The sequence below is a fragment of the Anoplopoma fimbria genome, chromosome 4 (assembly GCF_027596085.1).
Source record: "Anoplopoma fimbria isolate UVic2021 breed Golden Eagle Sablefish chromosome 4, Afim_UVic_2022, whole genome shotgun sequence".
NCBI classification, from domain to species: domain Eukaryota; kingdom Metazoa; phylum Chordata; class Actinopteri; order Perciformes; family Anoplopomatidae; genus Anoplopoma; species Anoplopoma fimbria.
In genome coordinates, this window is record NC_072452.1 from 13086440 (window position 1) to 13108740 (window position 22301).

The following is a 22301-nucleotide window of genomic DNA, read 5'->3' on the forward strand; positions in this document are numbered from 1 at the left end:
GAGGAAACAAGGTCTGGGGCTATATTTGCCATCATATGTAATTTACAATAGATGACTTAGTTAGTTGCTAAATTCCCCCTCTGGCAATCCATATAAATGCAGAAGTATATCAGACAGACTGTTAACCTTTGAGGTGGATGATTGGAAATCTACCTATACCTGTCATTCATTGTTGTGTGATAGCAGCATATACATCACAGGTGGAAATCACCGCCTGAAGAATGTATGTCTTTTCATTGCAGTCCACTTACCTTCTTAAGCATGTATGCTAAATAGGCCTCTCTTGTTTGAGCTGTCTTGTGTTTGATTACTGTCTGAGTCAACAAGTAAATGTAGAGAAAAAATAAATGACTTGTTTGTCTTATAGGCCCAATTCATATTGTCTGTTTCAATAGAAGTGACTTGAGATCTCTTCATTGTTTGTGCTAACTAAGTTCTTTAACATTGTGAATATCTATTAGATCTGTTATTGAGGCGATAACGACTGTTAGACTGCATATTCAGTGACTTTTTGAAAGGTGATTTATTTTAAATATTTTTTTTTCATCTCTTAAAAAAAAGAAATAGCTGTTAGGTGTAGGCTGGGCTATATATACTTTTCATCTTATGTGGGGAAGTTTGATTATATAACCGTACTAACTATCCTATTTGTTGATTGGCAGTGTTGTATAACTTTAGAGTTGGTAAGTTGTGGTATAGTGCTGTACTACAACTTGAGAGTAGTGTGTCCCCAAAGCAAGTTTCCGGATGTTTTGCTTTGGGTTTTCTCTTCATTGTTTGCAGTTCTTTGTCCTAAAATACAGTGATAATAGTTGTTTATTGATCATAATATAAACACATTTTCTGTTCATAAACCCTTTGCATGTCTCTTTCTCTTTCTTGAACTTGAAAAATGAAATTTTTGTCCAGATCTTTTTACAAATTTGGTGATGTCAGAACTTCTAGAGACATGGATTTAGTTCACATGTAACTCATGATGTAGTTTAACACTCTTTAAACAATCCATGGCATTATTCTATTGTTTTATTTTGAGATTAGACTGCAAGCAATACAAATCAACTTGAAAATTAAATAATCTAATTTATATCCACCTCTAGAGATCCTATCATAATCCTACTGGAGACAATAGTTTGAGTAAAATAAACTTGTACTGCCCCGCTTTATGATGCCAATGATAATTGAGATGTGATGTACTTTTAATCTAAATTGAAAACATGCACGTGTTTTATTTTCTATTTTTTGTTAAATACAGCAATAGCAGCTCTCTGCATTTACGCCTGTATTAAAGTGCATTTAGACTGCATGCTTACTTCAAATAAAATATCTTGCATCCCGTTGAGAGTCTGGAATTCCACACCAGATGCACACATCAGGGTTTAAGGTGACCTAAGCCTTTCAGTTTTACACCAGAACGCATACAGTGAAGAAGGACTGGAATGGTCCACTACAAGCAATCATGTGCCTTTGATTAAATTACAAAAATGAAATGCAAAACACCCTTTTTAGATCACTGATGAAAGTTATGGATGGGATGGATAGACAAATCAATACAGGTACACTCTTTTTAATATCCTGGAATCCGACAAATATTATTTCATTTTAAATAGCTAATAAATATAATAGAATTTCATCAAAATGTAGTCCATTTAAGTGTGCTATATCTGTCAATTTAAACCTGAGCTCATTTACAAGAATACCTTTGTATGTACCTTGTATAGTTATCTTAAAAAACGTGTAGCTTGAAAGAGTGCGTCTTCAAACCTTGATGGGATTCTGTATTGTGATGCATTGAACTAAATGCACAGTAGTACTTGTTGCAAATGTTTCAAACACCGAAGTGAGTTCACCTTCTGTTTAATTTACAGGACTCATGAACAAGTTTATGTCGGCTACAACCAATTAAGCAGTGTTCGTGTTGGTTATTATGTTTCTAAATAGGTGTTATTGTTGAACTTAACTCACGGTGTCGCTATACACCAGTCCATTCCTCTATCCTTTGTGGACATGTTCGTTCTCTTACGCCCATTGCGTGCTAGATACTACAGGCACAATCTCGCTGAATTACTGTTACGTGGTTGGACTGTGTTTGTTGCTTGGATTCGTTAACGTCTTAGGAACTGTTACTTGACGATGGATTTAAAAGCGGTAGCGTATGGCTTTTATTTCCTCCCGCTTGTTCTGCATGCCGCATTTGGAGACATGAGCTATTCTTTTCCAGAGGAGACGAAACGTGGATCAGTTATTGGAAATGTGGCCAAGGATCTCGGGCTCGACAGGGGCGCGCTCTCCAACAGAAGAGCCCGCATTGACTCGGATGGGACTGATGAACGTTACTGTGACATTAACCTGAATAACGGAGAGTTGATTGTCGCCGACAGGATTGACCGAGAGGGGCTTTGTGGAGAAAAGGCTTCGTGTATCCTGAAACACGAGCTTGTGCTGGAGAATCCCCTGGAGGCCCATCGGATTAATCTACATATTCAGGATATTAATGATAATTCCCCACAATTTAACGAAGAATTTATAAATCTAGAAATTCAAGAGTCGGCAGACAGGGGAGCTCGTTATGTGATTGAAGAGGCGCACGATGCGGATGTAGGACAGAATTCAGTTCAGCAGTACAGCCTTAAGAAGAATGATAATTTCATTTTGGCTGCTGATGGAAACACAATAGAGCTTGTTCTTGAAAAAGAGCTTGATCGCGAAAAACAACAAGAGATCAATTTGCTCCTAACAGCTTTAGATGGAGGCTCTCCTCAGAGATCAGGTACTGTAGTCATACACGTCACTGTACTGGATGCTAATGATAACGCCCCAGTGTTTAGCCAGGCCGTTTATAAAGCCAGTCTGCCTGAAAACTCCCCTGTAGATACTGTAGTGGTCACAGTGAGCGCTACTGATGCAGACGAGGGAGTCAATGGTGACGTCACTTATGACTTTGGACATGTTACTGATGATGTGAGGAAGATATTTAGTATTGACCGTAAAGTTGGTGAGATACGAGTAATTGGTATTGTTGATTATGAAACTACAACATCATTTGAAATACGCGTTAAAGCAAAAGATGGGTTAGGGCTGTCATCGTATGCTAAAGTAATAATTTCTATCACTGACGTGAATGACAACGCCCCTGTAGTCAATTTGAAATCACTAGTGAATCTCATTCCAGAAGACACCCCACCTGGTACAGAGGTGGGCATCATCAACGTGCAGGACAGAGACTCTGAGACTAACAGACAGGTCCGCTGCTCCATTCAGCAAAACGTCCCTTTTAAGTTGGTTCCTTCTATTAAAAACTATTATTCTCTGGTGACCACAGGACAACTGGACCGTGAACTAGTGTCTGATTACAACATTACAATCACTGCCACTGACGAGGGCTCTCCACCTCTGTCCTCCTCTAAAACTGTTCAGTTATCTGTAGCAGACATCAACGACAACCCACCTGTGTTTGAGGAACAGTCCTACAGCGCTTATGTGACTGAAAATAACAAACCTGGCTCCACTTTATGTTCCGTTACTGCTCGAGACCCCGACTGGAGACAAAACGGTACAGTGATTTATTCTCTGTTAGCTGGTGAGGTGAACGGTGCCCCGGTGTCCTCCTATCTATCTGTTAACGGAGACACGGGGGTGATCCACGCTGTGAGGTCGTTTGATTATGAACAGTTCAGGAGTTTTAAAGTCCACGTGATGGCCAGAGACAACGGTTCTCCTCCGCTCAGCAGCAACGTGACCGTCAGTGTCTTCGTATCGGACGTGAATGACAACTCTCCTCAGATACTGTACCCCGCCCCGGAGGGCAACTCCTTCATGACCGAGCTGGTCCCCAAAGCTGCACACGGAGGCTCTCTGGTGTCCAAAGTGATAGCGGTGGACGCGGACTCCGGACAGAACGCCTGGCTGTCCTATCATATAGTCAAATCCACTGATCCGGGACTTTTCACTATTGGTCTCCACAGCGGAGAGATCAGGACACAGCGGGACATTTCTGAATCTGACAGCATGAAACAGAACCTCATTGTGTCAGTGAAAGATAACGGACAGCCCTCTCTCTCTGCCACCTGTTCCATGTATTTACTTATTTCTGATAACTTGGCTGAGGTGCCAGAACTGAAGGATATTTCTTACGACGAGAAGAACTCCAAACTGACCTCTTATCTGATCATCGCGCTGGTGTCTGTGTCCACCTTCTTCCTGACCTTCATCATCATCATCCTCGGTGTGAGGTTTTGTCACAGGAGAAAGCCCAGACTGTTGTTTGATGGAGCAGTTGCCATCCCGAGCGCTTATCTCCCTCCTAATTACGCAGATGTTGACGGCACAGGAACTTTACGCAGCACTTACAACTATGACGCCTACCTGACAACAGGTTCTAGAACCAGTGACTTTAAGTTCGTGTCATCTTACAATGATAACACCCTGCCTGCTGACCAGACTCTGAGGAAAAGTCCTTCAGACTTTGCTGAAGTATTTGGGGAATCACTGGACTCACCGGAGGTAGGCTTCACCTAAAAAGTGTTTTAACATTTCAAAGAATACCGTTGAGATAAATCACTCTAAATGTATCTATGACAACAATCTTAAAGATATCAATGGGTCTGCTGAAATAAATTAAATTCAAACCACTAGTATTCCTCAATACGGTTTTATGATCTGTCGCTCTACATGGCCCTTAACAGAACATCTGACCCAGAAACTCAGCTCCTTTGAAATAACACTGTATGAATCTGAACTTGGTAGTATAAGATAAAAGTTAAGACTTGATGAAGTCTGAAGTCTCCTTAGAGGCATGGAGAACATTAAATCCATGAAGTTGTGTTTAATTCTAAAGGTCAAACGTGCATTTTGTAAGCAAGTCTTCTATTAATAAGGTTACATTTGGATCTGACAGTTTGTATGCTCATACGTGATTCAAACTGAGGCTATATTAGAAAGGATGTTAGAACTTAAAGCAGAGTTGCATATTGTTGTAGATTGAAAAACAAATGAATAAACAGCAACAACATTATATGGCTAAATCTGGTATGGGGTCAGAGGTTTATTCTCTAACAAAGTATTTGGCAGGATATTTGACAGACAATTTTCACGGTGCAATCTGTATTTTTATGGTGTAAGCATCATACTTAAATTTCCATCATCACTCAAATCATATTTTTTGAATGTGGAATTCAGTCGTATTCAAATATACACGTCAAATACATGGTGAACACAAGCCCTTTAGGTGACAGTCAAGAGTTTTTAGAATTAGTTTTGTCTAGCTGCTCATTGTTTTTGTTACATTTGATAGGTTTGAGAAAGGGGAGAGGGAGGGAGGGAGAGGGGTAGAGAGGGAGATATAGAGAGACAGAGACAGACAGAGATGTGTGCCCATTCAAACATAAATGCATTAAATATTTCTTCTCACCTGTGCAGGTATGTCTATCTCTTGCTCTCGCTATCTCAGCAGAGTAATATTGTATGCTCTGATTTGATGGAGTTTTCCTTTGCATTTTGTCCCCTTTGTTAGGGCTAGATAAGGTCTTCATTTTTTTCAACTGATTTGATTTGTTTGGATATATCATTCTCGTTTTGTGTGTCTTGATAAACTATATGATCATATCGTATTCATGAGGTCACTCAGTGCCTAAGTCTACTAGACTGGTCAGATACATACTTTACTATGGCTGCAAGATTAGGAGATTTTGTGTTTTGTTTTCAATCCAAAATATTTCCATATTGCTTTCTACTGGAGACAAGCTTTGAGGTTTCACATTGAGTGTGACTCATCTATAACTAAAAAATAGCCATGTCCCTACACCCATAGCGTGTATTGTGTTTTGAATGTTCATTTAGTGTCTAAGCAATTATTATTGTTCCTTTAAGATTCCACTTGTACTATAACAAATATACTCCTACCAAAACCATTACTACTATTACTTATTCTACTACTTATAATGCTGATTGTATATGTTCAAGCTTGCTATTTCTTCATTCCACTCATGGTGTCGCTATTGGCCAGTCTACGTGAAAAAAAATGTCCACTCCACCCTCTGGTGTATACACCTATGAAAGAAGGATTTTGCAGTTCTTGTTTCTAGGATGCAGTAAGAGTAACTGTGGAGATCTCTCGATTTTCCTTTGACCGAACTGTATGGTCCGTGTTGGATTTGTAATCTAAACGACGACAGCGTTTCTGGTACAAACGCATTGCCATGATGGGGTTCAAACTGAGGTGCTTTGTTTTTGTTCTGATCTGGCAAGCCGTGAATGGAGACGCCAGCTATTCCCTCCAAGAGGAAATGAAGCGTGGATCTGTTATTGGGAATATAGCCAAGGATCTTAACCTGGACTCGCGCAAACTGTCTGCTAGGAATGCCCGTGTTGATGCCGCAGGGAATCGCAAACGTTATTTTGACATCAATATCAGCACTGGCGACGTAATTGTTGCCGACAGGATTGACCGAGAGGAGCTTTGTGGAGAAAAGCTGTCGTGTGTAATAAGACGCGATCTTGTACTGGAGAATCATCTGGAACTGCATCCTTTCAGTCTACACATTCAAGACATAAATGATAACTCGCCACAATTTAATGAGGAATCGATCAATATAGAAATCCAAGAGTCGGCAGACAGGGGAGCTCGTTATGTGATTGAAGAGGCGCACGACGCGGATGTAGGACAGAATTCAGTTCAGCAGTACAGCCTTAAGAAGAATGATAATTTCATTTTGGCTGCTGATGGAAACACAATAGAGCTTGTTCTTGAAAAGGAGCTTGATCGCGAAAAACAACAAGAGATCAATTTGCTCCTAACAGCTTTAGACGGAGGCTCTCCTCAGAGATCAGGTACTGTAGTCATTCACGTCACTGTACTGGATGCTAATGATAACGCCCCAGTGTTTAGCCAGGCCGTTTATAAAGCCAGTCTGCCTGAAAACTCCCCTGTAGATACTGTAGTGGTCACAGTGAGCGCTACTGATGCAGACGAGGGAGTCAATGGTGACGTCACATATGAATTCGGACATGTCACTGATGATGTGAAGAGAGTGTTTAGTATTGACCGTAAAAATGGCAAGATCAAAGTTACTCGTGCTATTGACTTTGAAACTGTATCAACATATGATTTGCGCATTAAAGCAAAGGATGGATTAGGATTACCGTCATTTTCAAAGGTAATTGTTGAAATCACTGATGTAAATGACAACATACCGGTAATCTATGTTAAATCTCTTGTAAATCCCGTACCTGAGAACGTGTCACCTGGTACAGAGGTGGGCATCATTAACGTGCAGGATGCAGATTCTAACAATAACCAACAGGTCCGCTGCTCCATTCAGCAAAACGTCCCTTTTAAGTTGGTTCCTTCTATTAAAAACTATTATTCTCTGGTGACCACAGGACAACTGGACCGTGAACTAGTGTCTGATTACAACATTACCATCACTGCCACTGACGAGGGCTCTCCACCTCTGTCCTCCTCTAAAACTGTTCAGTTATCTGTAGCAGACATCAACGACAACCCACCTGTGTTTGAGGAACAGTCCTACAGCGCTTATGTGACTGAAAATAACAAACCTGGCTCCACTTTATGTTCCGTTACTGCTCGAGACCCCGACTGGAGACAAAACGGTACAGTGATTTATTCTCTGTTAGCTGGTGAGGTGAACGGTGCCCCGGTGTCCTCCTACCTGTCTGTTAACGGAGACACGGGGGTGATCCACGCTGTGAGGTCGTTTGATTATGAACAGTTCAGGAGTTTTAAAGTCCACGTGATGGCCAGAGACAACGGTTCTCCTCCGCTCAGCAGCAACGTGACCGTCAGTGTCTTCGTATCGGACGTGAATGACAACTCTCCTCAGATACTGTACCCCGCCCCGGAGGGCAACTCCTTCATGACCGAGCTGGTCCCCAAAGCTGCACACGGAGGCTCTCTGGTGTCCAAAGTGATAGCGGTGGACGCGGACTCCGGACAGAACGCCTGGCTGTCCTATCATATAGTCAAATCCACTGATCCGGGACTTTTCACTATTGGTCTCCACAGCGGAGAGATCAGGACACAGCGGGACATTTCTGAATCTGACAGCATGAAACAGAACCTCATTGTGTCAGTGAAAGATAACGGACAGCCCTCTCTCTCTGCCACCTGTTCCATGTATTTACTTATTTCTGATAACTTGGCTGAGGTGCCAGAACTGAAGGATATTTCTTACGACGAGAAGAACTCCAAACTGACCTCTTATCTGATCATCGCGCTGGTGTCCGTGTCCACCTTTTTCCTGACCTTCATCATCATCATCCTCGGTGTGAGGTTTTGTCACAGGAGAAAGCCCAGACTGTTGTTTGATGGAGCAGTTGCCATCCCCAGCGCTTACCTCCCTCCTAATTACGCAGATGTTGACGGCACAGGAACTTTACGCAGCACTTACAACTATGACGCCTACCTGACAACAGGTTCTAGAACCAGTGACTTTAAGTTCGTGTCATCTTACAATGACAACACCCTGCCTGCTGACCAGACTCTGAGGAAAAGTCCATCAGACTTTGCTGATGCGTTTGGGGATTGTGATGATTCTCCTGAGGTATGCACATGCTTCCTATTATAGATTTACACACACACACACACACACACACACACACACACACACACACACACACACACACACACACACACACACACACACACACACACACACACACACATCCAAGCTCACAGTTGTCCACTGTTTACAACCGTGGGGGAAATTTGACTCTAGTCGCTTGTGTCTCTGTCCATGGTGCTGAAATGTAATTTACTGATTCCTGTTTGGGATCTTGGCTTCCATTCAGTATTCTGTTGTCATGTCTTGCGTAGTTATTTTCTTGAGATTGTTCACAAAATATTGATTGAGAGGATTTTTTCAATCTTTTCTTTCTTTTTAATTAGTTGCTGCTCCGAGCTTGTTTCATAGTATGGCTTTCTTTCAGTCCCTTGAAATGAGACTTTAGTTGACCTAGTTTAATAAAACATTTGCTAAAGATTATTTTTTATTCATTTTTAACAGCAAGGCACAAGAACAATTACAAAGACTTTTGTGTGGCAGTGGAAGATAACCGACAACACTCTCTCTCTGCCTCCTGTTTAATTCATCCAGGCAACTTGGCCCGTGTTTCCAGAACTGAAGGCTATTTCTTATGATGACAGAGCAGTTCTAGCTTTTCTATCTGTCGGCACTCTTAATGCGTCTAAAACATTTCAGTTATAGTTTCCTACAAATAATATCCATCAACTTCCTGTATGTTCTTTGTCCTTAATTCAGTGTTTGTCCTTCTGTTTGAATGAATTGTTTGCAAATGTCTATGTGTAAAAGCCTGTTTTGTGGCAGTTGAAGATAACTTCTATCTCTGCTCTCTGCCACCTGTTGAATTCATTCAGGCAACTTGGGCCATGTTGCCAGAACTGAAGGGTATTTCTTATGATGACAGAGCAGTTCTAGCTTCTTCTATCTGTTTTAATGCCTCTAAAACATTTCAGTTATAGTTTCCTACAAATAATATCCATCAACTTCAGTTATGCTCTTTGTCCATAATTCAGTCTTTGTCTTTCTGTTTGAATGGATTGTCTGCGAATCCAACTTTGATTTTCTTTTTTTTTTTTAAAGTAACTCTTCCGGAAGAGCTAATTATTTGATTTCAAAAAGGGCTTTAATTAAAAATTGCTTTCCACCACTACCTGTGTCTGTATATGGTTTGAAAATAATTCATAGTTAGAGCGATGTTTTAGAACACATGATTTTATGATTTCAATCTATTGATACAGTTGCATTTATCTACTATGAATATCTCCAAACTGCACTTTCTTATCATCCAATCACCTTTGTATGACACATTTACTGAATGACTTTCACAGCCACTAACATGCTCTTTGCATATGTATGTCATCAAGCCCATGAACACACTCAATAAGTTACATGAGGGTCTTCAAATTCATTATGTATCATTAGAGTACATTTATGCCATTTATAGGATATTTAAGTATACCAGGACTCCATATATATGGCAATAATTTCCCTCGCAGTGTAGTGATGTTACTTTGATTGAATTAATTGTGATTATCTAAAAGGGATAGTATCCATTGTTTTCTGAGCCATTTTCTCAAGCTTCTGTACGAGCCAAAGACTTAGTTGAGGCTGATCATCATTCATCTGTTGATGTTATTTGGCTTGCATAAACGATAACACAGTGACTTTCTTTTTTGAAGTCCTTGTTTCATGTATTGTTCTCATTGACTAGACTTTATATCTTATCACATAAACATTATCAATTTAATTCAGTTTTTGCAGCAGCTTAAATCTAAACAAATGAAATACAACCGACTGTTGTGCCCTGACATCTTGAATGAAACAAATGTTTAAATAGCAGTACAAAAATAATAGTTACATTAATCATCTTAATAGCAGCATACAGTGTGCAGTGTAACTCAGTCTAAGAAAGCAGCTTCATTGTATTTAATATCAACATGTCCCTTACTTAATCACATGGTGTTTGTGGATGAGGAAAGAAGTTATGGGGCTATATTCGCCATCATATGTCATTTACAATAGATGACTTGGTTAGTTGCTAAATTTCCCCTCTGGCAAGCCATATAAATGCAGAAGTATATCAGACAGACTGTTAACCTTTAAGGTGGATGATTGGAAATCTACCTATACCTGTCATTCATTGTTGTGTGATAGCAGCATATACATCACAGGTGGAAATCACCGCCTGAAGAATGTATGTCTTTTCATTGCAGTCCACTTACCTTCTTAAGCATGTATGCTAAGTAGGCCTCTCTTGTTTGAGCTGTCTTGTGTTTGATTACTGTCTGAGTCAACAAGTAAATGTAAAGAAAAATAAATGACTTGTTTGTCTTATAGGCCCAATTCATATTGTCTGTTTCAATAGAAGTGACTTGAGATCTCTTCATTGTTTGTGCTAACTAAGTTCTTTAACATTGTGAATATCTATTAGATGTGTTATTGAGGCGATAACGACTGTTAGACTGCATATTCAGTGACTTTTTGAAAGGTGATTTATTTTAAATATTTTTTTTTCATCTCTTAAAAAAAAGAAATAGCTGTTAGGTGCAGGCTGGGCTATATATACTTTTCATCTCATGTGGGGAAGTTTGATTATATAACCGTACTAACTATCCTATTTGTTGATTGGCAGTGTTGTATAACTTTAGAGTTGGTAAGTTGTGGTATAGTACTGTTGAGAGTAGTGTGTCCCCAAAGCAAGTTTCCGGATGTTTTGCTTTGGGTTTTCTCTTCATTGTTTGCAGTTCTTTGTCCTAAAATACAGTGATAATAGTTGTTTCTTAGTCAGAATATAAACACATTTACAGCTTATAAACCATTTGCATGTCTCTTTCTCTTTCTTGAACTTGAAAAATGAAAGTTGTCCAGATCTTTTTACAAATTTGGTGATGTCAGAACTTCTAGAGACATGGATTTAGTTCACATGTAACTCATGATGTAGTTTAACACTCTGTAAACAATACATGGCATTATTCTGTTGGTTTATTTTGAGATTAGACTGCAAGCAATACAAATCAACTTGAAAATTAAATAATCTCACTTATATCCACCTCTAGAGATCCTATCATAATCCTACTGGAGACAGTAGTTTGAGTAAAATAAACTTGTACTGCCCCGCTTCATGATGACAATAATGATTGAGATGTGATGTACATTTTAATCAAAATTGAAAACATTCTCGTGTTTTTTATTTAATTTTTTGTTAAATACAGCAATAGCAGCTCTCTGCATTTACGCCTGTATTAAAGTGCAGTTAGACTGCATGCTTACTTCAAATAAAATATCTTGCATCCCGTTGAGAGTCTGGAATTCCACACCAGATGCACACATCAGGGTTTAAGGTGACCTAAGCCTTTCAGTTTTGCACCAGAACTCATACAGTGAAGATGGACTGGAATGGTCCACTACAAGCAATCATGTCCCTTTGATTGAATTCAAAAAATGAAATGCAATACACCCTTTTTAGATCACAAATGAAAGTTATGGATGGGATGCAAATACAAATTCATACAGGTACACTCTTTTCATATCCTGGTATCCTACAAAATTATTTCCTTTTAAATAGCTATTAAATATAATATAATTTCATCAAAATGTAGTCCATTTAAGTGTGCTAACTCTGACAATTTAAAGTAGACCTGTGCTCATTTACAAGAATCATTTTGTATGTACCTTGCATAGTTATCTTAAAAAACGTGTAGCTTGAAAGAGTGCGTCTTCAAACCTTGATGGGATTCTGTATTGTGATGCATTGAACTAAATGCACAGTAGTACTTGTTGCAAATGTTCCAAACACCGAAGTGAGTTCACCTTCTGTTTAATTTACAGGACTCATGGACAAGTTTATGTAGGCTACAACCAATTAAGCAGTGTTCATGTTGGTTATTATGTTTCTAAATATGTGTTATTGTTGAACTTAACTCACGGTGTCGCTATACACCAGTCCATTCCTCTATCCTTTGTGGACATGTTCGTTCTCTTACGCCCATTGCGTGCTAGATACTACAGGCACAATCTCGCTCTTTTACTGTTACGTGGTTGGACTGTGTTTGTTGCTTGGATTCGTTAACGTCTTAGGAACTGTTACTTGACGATGGATTTAAAAGCGGTAGCGTATGGCTTTTATTTCCTCCCGCTTTTTCTGAACGCCGCATTTGGAGACATGAGCTATTCTTTTCCAGAGGAGACGAAACGTGGATCAGTTATTGGAAATGTGGCCAAGGATCTCGGGCTCGACAGGGGCGCGCTCTCCAACAGAAGAGCCCGCATTGACTCGGATGGGACTGATGAACGTTACTGTGACATTAACCTGAATAACGGAGAGTTGATTGTCGCCGACAGGATTGACAGAGAGGGGCTTTGTGGAGAAAAGGCTTCGTGTATCCTGAAACACGAGCTTGTGCTGGAGAATCCTCTGGAGCTCCATCGGATTAATCTACATATTCAGGATATTAATGATAATTCCCCACAATTTAACGAAGAATTTATAAATCTAGAAATCAGAGAGTCGGCGGTCAGGGGAGCTCGTTATGTGATTGAAGAGGCGCACGATGCGGATGTAGGACAGAATTCAGTTCAGCAGTACAGCCTTAAGAAGAATGATCATTTCATTTTGGCTGCTGATGGAAACACAATAGAGCTTGTTCTTGAAAAAGAGCTTGATCGCGAAAAACAACAAGAGATCAATTTGCTCCTAACAGCTTTAGATGGAGGCTCTCCTCAGAGATCAGGTACTGTAGTCATACACGTCACTGTACTGGATGCTAATGATAACGCCCCAGTGTTTAGCCAGGCCGTTTATAAAGCCAGTCTGCCTGAAAACTCCCCTGTAGATACTGTAGTGGTCACAGTGAGCGCTACTGATGCAGACGAGGGAGTCAATGGTGACGTCACTTATGACTTTGGACATGTTACTGATGATGTGAGGAAGATATTTAGTATTGACCGTAAAGTCGGTGATATACGAGTAATTGGCATTGTTGACTATGAAACTACAACATCATTTGAAATACGCGTTAAAGCAAAAGATGGGTTAGGGCTGTCATCGTATGCTAAAGTAATAATTTCTATCACTGACGTGAATGACAACGCCCCTGTAGTCAATTTGAAATCACTAGTGAATCTCATTCCAGAAGACACCCCACCTGGTGCAGAGGTGGGCATCATCAATGTGCAGGACAGAGACTCTGAGACTAACAGACAGGTCCGCTGCTCCATTCAGCAAAACGTCCCTTTTAAGTTGATTCCTTCTGTTAAAAACTATTATTCTCTGGTGACCACAGGACAACTGGACCGTGAACTAGTGTCTGATTACAACATTACAATCACTGCCACTGACGAGGGCTCTCCACCTCTGTCCTCCTCTAAAACTGTTCAGTTATCTGTAGCAGACATCAACGACAACCCACCTGTGTTTGAGGAACAGTCCTACAGCGCTTATGTGACTGAAAATAACAAACCTGGCTCCACTTTATGTTCCGTTACTGCTCGAGACCCCGACTGGAGACAAAACGGTACAGTGATTTATTCTCTGTTAGCTGGTGAGGTGAACGGTGCCCCGGTGTCCTCCTACCTATCTGTTAACGGAGACACGGGGGTGATCCACGCTGTGAGGTCGTTTGATTATGAACAGTTCAGGAGTTTTAAAGTCCACGTGATGGCCAGAGACAACGGTTCTCCTCCGCTCAGCAGCAACGTGACCGTCAGTGTCTTCGTATCGGACGTGAATGACAACTCTCCTCAGATACTGTACCCCGCCCCGGAGGGCAACTCCTTCATGACCGAGCTGGTCCCCAAAGCTGCACACGGAGGCTCTCTGGTGTCCAAAGTGATAGCGGTGGACGCGGACTCCGGACAGAACGCCTGGCTGTCCTATCATATAGTCAAATCCACTGATCCGGGACTTTTCACTATTGGTCTCCACAGCGGAGAGATCAGGACACAGCGGGACATTTCTGAATCTGACAGCATGAAACAGAACCTCATTGTGTCAGTGAAAGATAACGGACAGCCCTCTCTCTCTGCCACCTGTTCCATGTATTTACTTATTTCTGATAACTTGGCTGAGGTGCCAGAACTGAAGGATATTTCTTACGACGAGAAGAACTCCAAACTGACCTCTTATCTGATCATCGCGCTGGTGTCCGTGTCCACCTTTTTCCTGACCTTCATCATCATCATCCTCGGTGTGAGGTTTTGTCGCAGGAGAAAGCCCAGACTGTTGTTTGATGGAGCAGTTGCCATCCCCAGCGCTTATCTCCCTCCTAATTACGCAGATGTTGACGGCACAGGAACTTTACGCAGCACTTACAACTATGACGCCTACCTGACAACAGGCTCTAGAACCAGTGACTTTAAGTTCGTGAGTTCTTACAATGACAACACACTGCCTGCTGACCAGACTCTGAGGAAAAGTCCAAGCGATTTTGCTGAGGTGTTTGGTGAAATGGAAGAGTGTGTAGAGGTATGAATATAGCATTATTATTTTTTCATAGAGTCAAATCAAACACATTTTTCATTTCAAACCATGTCATTATTAGGGATTGCAAATCCACTCTATGGATATTTTAAACACAACTTTTTTTTCTCTCTCTTCTAACTTTGTCAGTAATGATGTTTTTTTACTTTTTTTGCGTCATTCTCCTCTTTTTTCTATCTTTTCTTGTCTGTCCATTTGGGTATGACTTTCAAAATTTGTTGTCAGATGAATATTATTTGTTTCATTCTTGTCACTTTTGAATACATTCATGTATTTAAATCTGACAATGAATAAGTCTCAGACTTTGTTTGTGTGTGTCCAGTACAGGAGAATGTTTGTCTTAACCAAAATACTGATCTAAATTTACTCAGATCTGCTATGATTTATTTCAGTTTGCTGTCGCTGTAATACAACTCTGTGTTGTTATTAGTTTGCTCACCATGAAGTAAATTTATTGCTGACGTTAAGTTGTGACATTGTGACATAATTTTTATGAGAAGATTCTGCTTGTGCTGCATCAAAAACCTGCTCTTCAATATTTCACTAAAAGTAACTATTTTATTTAGTGCATGCAGTTCTTTGATCAAGTTATTATTAAATTGTAACTCAAATTAATTCACCATCCACTAATCAACTAGACTAGAGCATAAAGGATGCAATAGGAATCTACTTTTCACTGATTCTATATATGCCAGTGACATCTTCCATGTTTTTACTTTAAGTTTCTGGCAGACCCATCTTTATCCCAGTGTCCTGTTAAAAAAATAATGAAATAAACAAAAATAATCTCACTTATCATACATTCATGTCTTACTTCATATCCCTTCAATCGTGTGCCACTTGTGTCAGAGGGAATCTCACACTGAGCTTTTTGAGATTTATTCTTGGCTTCTTCATGAACTACTGTTGTTTTGATTGTACCTCATTTGCACATTTCTTTGGACAGAAGTATCTGCCACATAAATAACTTTAAATGTAGACATTGGTCTTCCACCTACGGCCAGGGAAGTAATGTTATAATGCTAACCTGCAGGCAGATGTATGTACCTTAAAAGCTGAATGGCTGAAAGTCTATGAACATGCTACTCTTTTCAAGTGCTGCTTTTTCAGGTGTATGGCTTCACCTGTTGTATAGGTCTTTCCTTTTGAATCCTGTCCACCAAGCTTGTTACATGTGTTGGTTTGGGCTTCCTATTGTTTGAGTTTAGCTATGGTTGATTGCTCTCTGGTTTGACTACTGTAGACCAATACCATTTTTTTCTCAGCTCATGACTTGAAACAATATCAGTCACCTTGTTCATTAAAATAAAGAGCACGTTTTATACAGACATCTAGACAGTTCATGTTGCCAGAAAGAGGGTCTTTTCTTCCAGGTAACCCAGATATGTTTGTCTTGTACGTTTTGGTAATAGCTGCCATGTTTTCTCTGGATTGACTGGGTTTAAAGTCATTGGTCTTAACTTGTGTCTCGGCTATGTTGCCACATCTGGTTGTTTTAAACGTCTTTTGTTTTAAAGTAAGTTTATTTTCTCTCTCTCTAACACACACACACACACACACACACACACACACACACACACACACACACACACACACACACACACACACACACACACACACACACACACACACACACACACAACTTGCCCCTGTGTTGTGAGTGCTTTTTGTTATGCCCACTGTTTTCAACTCATGGCTCTGTCCTTGGTGCTGAAAAGTTGCTGTCTTTTCAGATTATTTTTGTCTACTTTTTTCCAGACTTTCATCAATTTCACACCACTACTCCCCCTAATATGTGATGTAATAAACCAATTTGACTTTAGGAATTCAAAATGTAGGTAAATGTGATGATACAACCACATAGTTACATACATTTTGTGTGTTTAATGATTTTAAGCTGCACATAAATATATAAACTCATTCATATGTGAAGTGTTACTTATTTAAAGGTTTAGCGCCTCATTGTAACTACATGAAAAAACATAACTTTAAAATATTTCAGAAAAGTGTTTCCTTTTTTTAATCCAACTACAGACACATGTGCTCAGCATTCCAAACTTGTACAAATCTCTAGATGTGCAAAACTTGGCTATAGTGGTTGTGGTGAAGTTATATTTACCACGTTTAAAAGCAGAAAAAAATAGAAATCATCCAAGTTCACATAACTTACTAGTCAAAAAAAAGATCTGGACTTGTTTTATTAAAAATTTTGGCGGTAAAGGATACAATAAGACAATATAAAAAGGACAACAGTAGAAACAATTAAAACAGAGTCTAACAATCCACCACTCTGACATTGCCTTGCAATCAGCCGAGGCTAAACATTTTAGGGTCAGGATATCCAGTGTGAAAACACTCATGCAGATCAGCAGGTTAGCATTACATCCTAGAGGAGGACACATACACTGATTTACTAATTCGGATGCCCACTGTAACAAAACGTCCAATTAATAACACTTCAGTCATAATAATATATATGCTTAAATGTATAGTATATTTATAGCTTGGACTTAGTATCGTTCTGCATTTTATCCATACTGTAAGAGTTATTTGTTGACGTTTGTTTCCCGATTGTTTCCTGGTTTGAACCTCAAGGATAACTGCAGTTGCAACAATTGATTTTACGTCATATTGTAATATTTATTTCATATAGATACAAACACAAGTCATAAGCAGGATACAGCCAATTTGAATTATTCCCTTTTCTTCATTTTCATCAGTGTTTTTGTTGAACCTGACTCACGGTGGCGCTATACACCAGCCTTAGGATGTTTGAATTCCTCTATTCTTTTGTGTGGAAGAACATTCTTGTGTTCCTGTGTCAAGATAGGGACAATCAGCCTAGGCTCGCTGTTGCTTTTCGTGTTCTGTGGTTGAACAGTATTGTTCGCTTTATGCCTCAACCTGTTTGAAACCAATCGTCGATGATGGATTCGAAAATAATCTTGTTTACAACGTGCGGTTTTCGTTTCCTCTTGCTTTTTCTGAACGCCGCAAATGGAGACATGAGCTATTCTTTTCCAGAGGAGACGAAACGTGGATCAGTTATTGGAAATGTGGCCAAGGATCTCGGGCTCGACAGGGGCGCGCTCTCCAACAGAAGAGCCCGCATTGACTCGGATGGGACTGATGAACGTTACTGTGACATTAACCTGAATAACGGAGAGTTGATTGTCGCCGACAGGATTGACCGAGAGGGGCTTTGTGGAGAAAAGGCTTCGTGTATCCTGAAACACGAGCTTGTGCTGGAGAATCCTCTGGAGCTCCATCGGATTAATCTACATATTCAGGATATTAATGATAATTCCCCACAATTTAACGAAGAATTTATAAATCTAGAAATTCAAGAGTCGGCGGTCAGGGGAGCTCGTTATGTGATTGAAGAGGCGCACGATGCGGATGTAGGACAGAATTCAGTTCAGCAGTACAGCCTTAAGAATAATGATAATTTCATTTTGGCTGCTGATGGAAACACAATAGAGCTTGTTCTTGAAAAAGAGCTTGATCGCGAAAAACAACAAGAGATCAATTTGCTCCTAACAGCTTTAGATGGAGGCTCTCCTCAGAGATCAGGTACTGTAGTCATACACGTCACTGTACTGGATGCTAATGATAACGCCCCAGTGTTTAGCCAGGCCGTTTATAAAGCCAGTCTGCCTGAAAACTCCCCTGTAGATACTGTAGTGGTCACAGTGAGCGCTACTGATGCAGACGAGGGAGTCAATGGTGACGTCACTTATGACTTTGGACATGTTACTGATGATGTGAGGAAGATATTTAGTATTGACCGTAAAGTCGGTGAGATACGAGTAATTGGTATTGTTGACTATGAAACTACAACATCATTTGAAATACGCGTTAAAGCAAAAGATGGGTTAGGGCTGTCATCGTATGCTAAAGTAATAATTTCTATCACTGACGTGAATGACAACGCCCCTGTAGTCAATTTGAAATCACTAGTGAATCTCATTCCAGAAGACACCCCACCTGGTACAGAGGTGGGCATCATCAACGTGCAGGACAGAGACTCTGAGACTAACAGACAGGTCCGCTGCTCCATTCAGCAAAACGTCCCTTTTAAGTTGGTTCCTTCTGTTAAAAACTATTATTCTCTGGTGACCACAGGACAACTGGACCGTGAACTAGTGTCTGATTACAACATTACAATCACTGCCACTGACGAGGGCTCTCCACCTCTGTCCTCCTCTAAAACTGTTCAGTTATCTGTAGCAGACATCAACGACAACCCACCTGTGTTTGAGGAACAGTCCTACAGCGCTTATGTGTCTGAAAATAACAAACCTGGCTCCACTTTATGTTCCGTTACTGCTCGAGACCCCGACTGGAGACAAAACGGTACAGTGATTTATTCTCTGTTAGCTGGTGAGGTGAACGGTGCCCCGGTGTCCTCCTACCTATCTGTTAACGGAGACACGGGGGTGATCACGCTGTGAGGTCGTTTGATTATGAACAGTTCAGGAGTTTTAAAGTCCACGTGATGGCCAGAGACAACGGTTCTCCTCCGCTCAGCAGCAACGTGACCGTCAGTGTCTTCGTATCGGACGTGAATGACAACTCTCCTCAGATACTGTACCCCGCCCCGGAGGGCAACTCCTTCATGACCGAGCTGGTCCCCAAAGCTGCACACGGAGGCTCTCTGGTGTCCAAAGTGATAGCGGTGGACGCGGACTCTGGACAGAACGCCTGGCTGTCCTATCATATAGTCAAATCCACTGATCCGGGACTTTTCACTATTGGTCTCCACAGCGGAGAGATCAGGACACAGCGGGACATTTCTGAATCTGACAGCATGAAACAGAACCTCATTGTGTCAGTGAAAGATAACGGACAGCCCTCTCTCTCTGCCACCTGTTCCATGTATTTACTTATTTCTGATAACTTGGCTGAGGTGCCAGAACTGAAGGATATTTCTTACGACGAGAAGAACTCCAAACTGACCTCTTATCTGATCATCGCGCTGGTGTCTGTGTCCACCTTTTTCCTGACCTTCATCATCATCATCCTCGGTGTGAGGTTTTGTCACAGGAGAAAGCCCAGACTGTTGTTTGATGGAGCAGTTGCCATCCCCAGCGCTTACCTCCCTCCTAATTACGCAGATGTTGACGGCACAGGAACTTTACGCAGCACTTACAACTATGACGCCTACCTGACAACAGGTTCTAGAACCAGTGACTTTAAGTTTGTGTCCTCTTACAATGACAACACACTGCCTGCTGACCAGACTCTGAGGAAAAGTCCAAGCGATTTTGCTGAGGTGTTTGGTGAAATGGAAGAGTGTGTAGAGGTATGAATATAGCATTATTATTTATTCAGAGTCAAATCAAACACATTTTTCATTTCAAACCATGTCATTATTAGGGATTGCAACACAACGTTTTTTTCTCTCTCTTCTAACTTCGTTAGTAATAATGTTTTTTTACTTTTTTTGCGTCATTCTCCTCTTTTTTCTATTTTTTCTTGTCTGTCCATTTGGGTATGACTTTCAAAATTTGTTGTCAGATGAACATTATTTGTTTCATTCTTGTCACTTTTGAATACATTCATGTATTTAAATCTGACAATGAATAAGTCTCAGACTTTGTTTGTGTTTGTCCAGTACAGGAGAATGTTTGACTTAACCAAAATACTGATCTAAATTTACTCAGATCTGCTATGATTTATTATAGTTTGCTGTCGCTGTAATACAACTCTGTTATTAGTTTGCTCACCATGAAGTAAGTTTATTGCTAACGTTAAGTTGTGACATTGTGACATAATTTTTACGAGAAGATTCTGCTTGTGCTGCATCAAAAACCTGCTCTTCAATATTTCACTAAAAGTAACTATTTTATTTAGTGCATGCAGTTCTTTGATCAAGTTATTTTTAAATTGTAACTCAAATTAATTCATCATCCACTAATCAACTGGAGCATAAAGGATGCAATGGGAACCTACTTTTCACTGATTCTATATATGCCAGTTACATCTTCCATGTTTTTATTTTAAGTTTCTGGCAGACCCATCTTTATCCCAGTGTCCTGTTAAAAAAATAATGAAATAAACAAAAATAATCTCACTTATCATACATTCATGTCTTACTTCATATCCCTTCAATCGTGTGCCATTTGTGTCAGAGGGAATCTCACACTGAGCTTTTTGAGATTTACTCTTTGCTTCTTCATGAACTACTGTTCTTTTGATTGTACCTCATTTGCACATTTCTTTGGACAGAAGTATCTGCCACATGAATAACTTTAAATGTAGACATTGGTCTTCCACCTACGGCCAGGGAGGTAATGTTATAATGCTAACCTGCAGGCAGATGTATGTACCTTAAAAGCTGAATGGCTGAAAGTCTATGAACATGCTACTCTTTTCAAGTGCTGCTTTTTCAGGTGTATGGCTTCACCTGTTGTATAGGTCTTTTCTTTTGAATCCAGTCCACCAAGCTTGTTACATGTGTTGGTTTGGGCTTCCTATTGTTTGAGTTTAGCTATGGTTGATTGCTCTCTGGTTTGACTACTGTAGACCGATACCATTTTTTCTCAGCTTATGACTTGAAACAATATCAGTCACCTTGTTCATTAAAATAAAGAGCACGTTTTATACAGACATCTAGACAGTTCATGTTGCCAGAAAGAGGGTCTTTTCTTCCAGGTAAACCAGATATGTTTGTCTAGTACATTTTGGTAATAGCTGCCATGTTTTCTCTGCATTGACTGGGTTTAAAGTCATTGGTCTTAACTAGTGTCGAGGCTATGTTGCCACATCTGGTTGTTTTAAACGTCTTTTGTTTTAAAGTAAGTTTTATTTTCTCTCTCTCTAACACACGCACACACACACACACACACACACACACACACACACACACACACACACACACACACACACACACACACACACACACACACACACACACACACACACCTGCCCCTGTGTTCTGAGTGCTTTTTGTTATGCCCACTGTTTTCAACTCATGGCTCTGTCCTTGGTGCTGAAAAGTTGCTGTCTTTTCAGAATCTTTTTGTTTACTTTTTTCCAGACTTTCATCAATTTCACACCACTGCTCCCCCTGATAATGAGTACATAGTGATGCAATAAACCAATTTGTCTTCAGTAATTCAAATTTAAGGTAAATGTAATGATACAACCACATAGTTACATACATTTAGTGTGTTTAATCATTTTAAGCTGCACATATATACAGTATATTAACTTAAACATATGTAAATGGTTACTTATTTAAAGGTTTAGTTCCTCATTGTAACTACATGAAATAACATAAC

At 40.1% G+C, this 22301-nt stretch overlaps 3 protein-coding genes across 3 annotated transcripts in view; all 3 read left to right on the forward strand.

The window, feature by feature from the left end:
* The window catches only part of LOC129089894 (protocadherin gamma-C5-like), a 211440-nt gene that overhangs the window by 9396 nt on the left and 179743 nt on the right, over nt 1–22301 (forward strand). The gene's annotated exons all lie outside the window — the stretch shown is intronic.
* Nucleotides 1–22301, forward strand: part of LOC129090480 (protocadherin Fat 4-like) — a 29384-nt gene that overhangs the window by 3784 nt on the left and 3299 nt on the right. The window contains 6 exon segments of the mRNA XM_054598133.1: nt 2221–2992; nt 3170–4500; nt 6171–8558; nt 12721–15000; nt 17991–19455; nt 19458–20320. Of these exon segments, the coding sequence (XP_054454108.1) occupies nt 2221–2992; nt 3170–4500; nt 6171–8558; nt 12721–15000; nt 17991–19455; nt 19458–20320 (9099 nt within the window).
* On the forward strand, nt 12631–15006 carry LOC129089903 (protocadherin gamma-A11-like). The gene has a single exon (XM_054597319.1). It carries the CDS (start codon nt 12631–12633, stop codon nt 15004–15006), a length of 2376 nt encoding a protein of 791 aa, XP_054453294.1.

Bases quoted from the DNA above. Each gene is read 5' to 3' on its own strand.
- LOC129089903 (XM_054597319.1), top strand. From the start codon at position 12,631: ATGGATTTAAAAGCGGTAGCGTATGGCTTTTATTTCCTCCCGCTTTTT.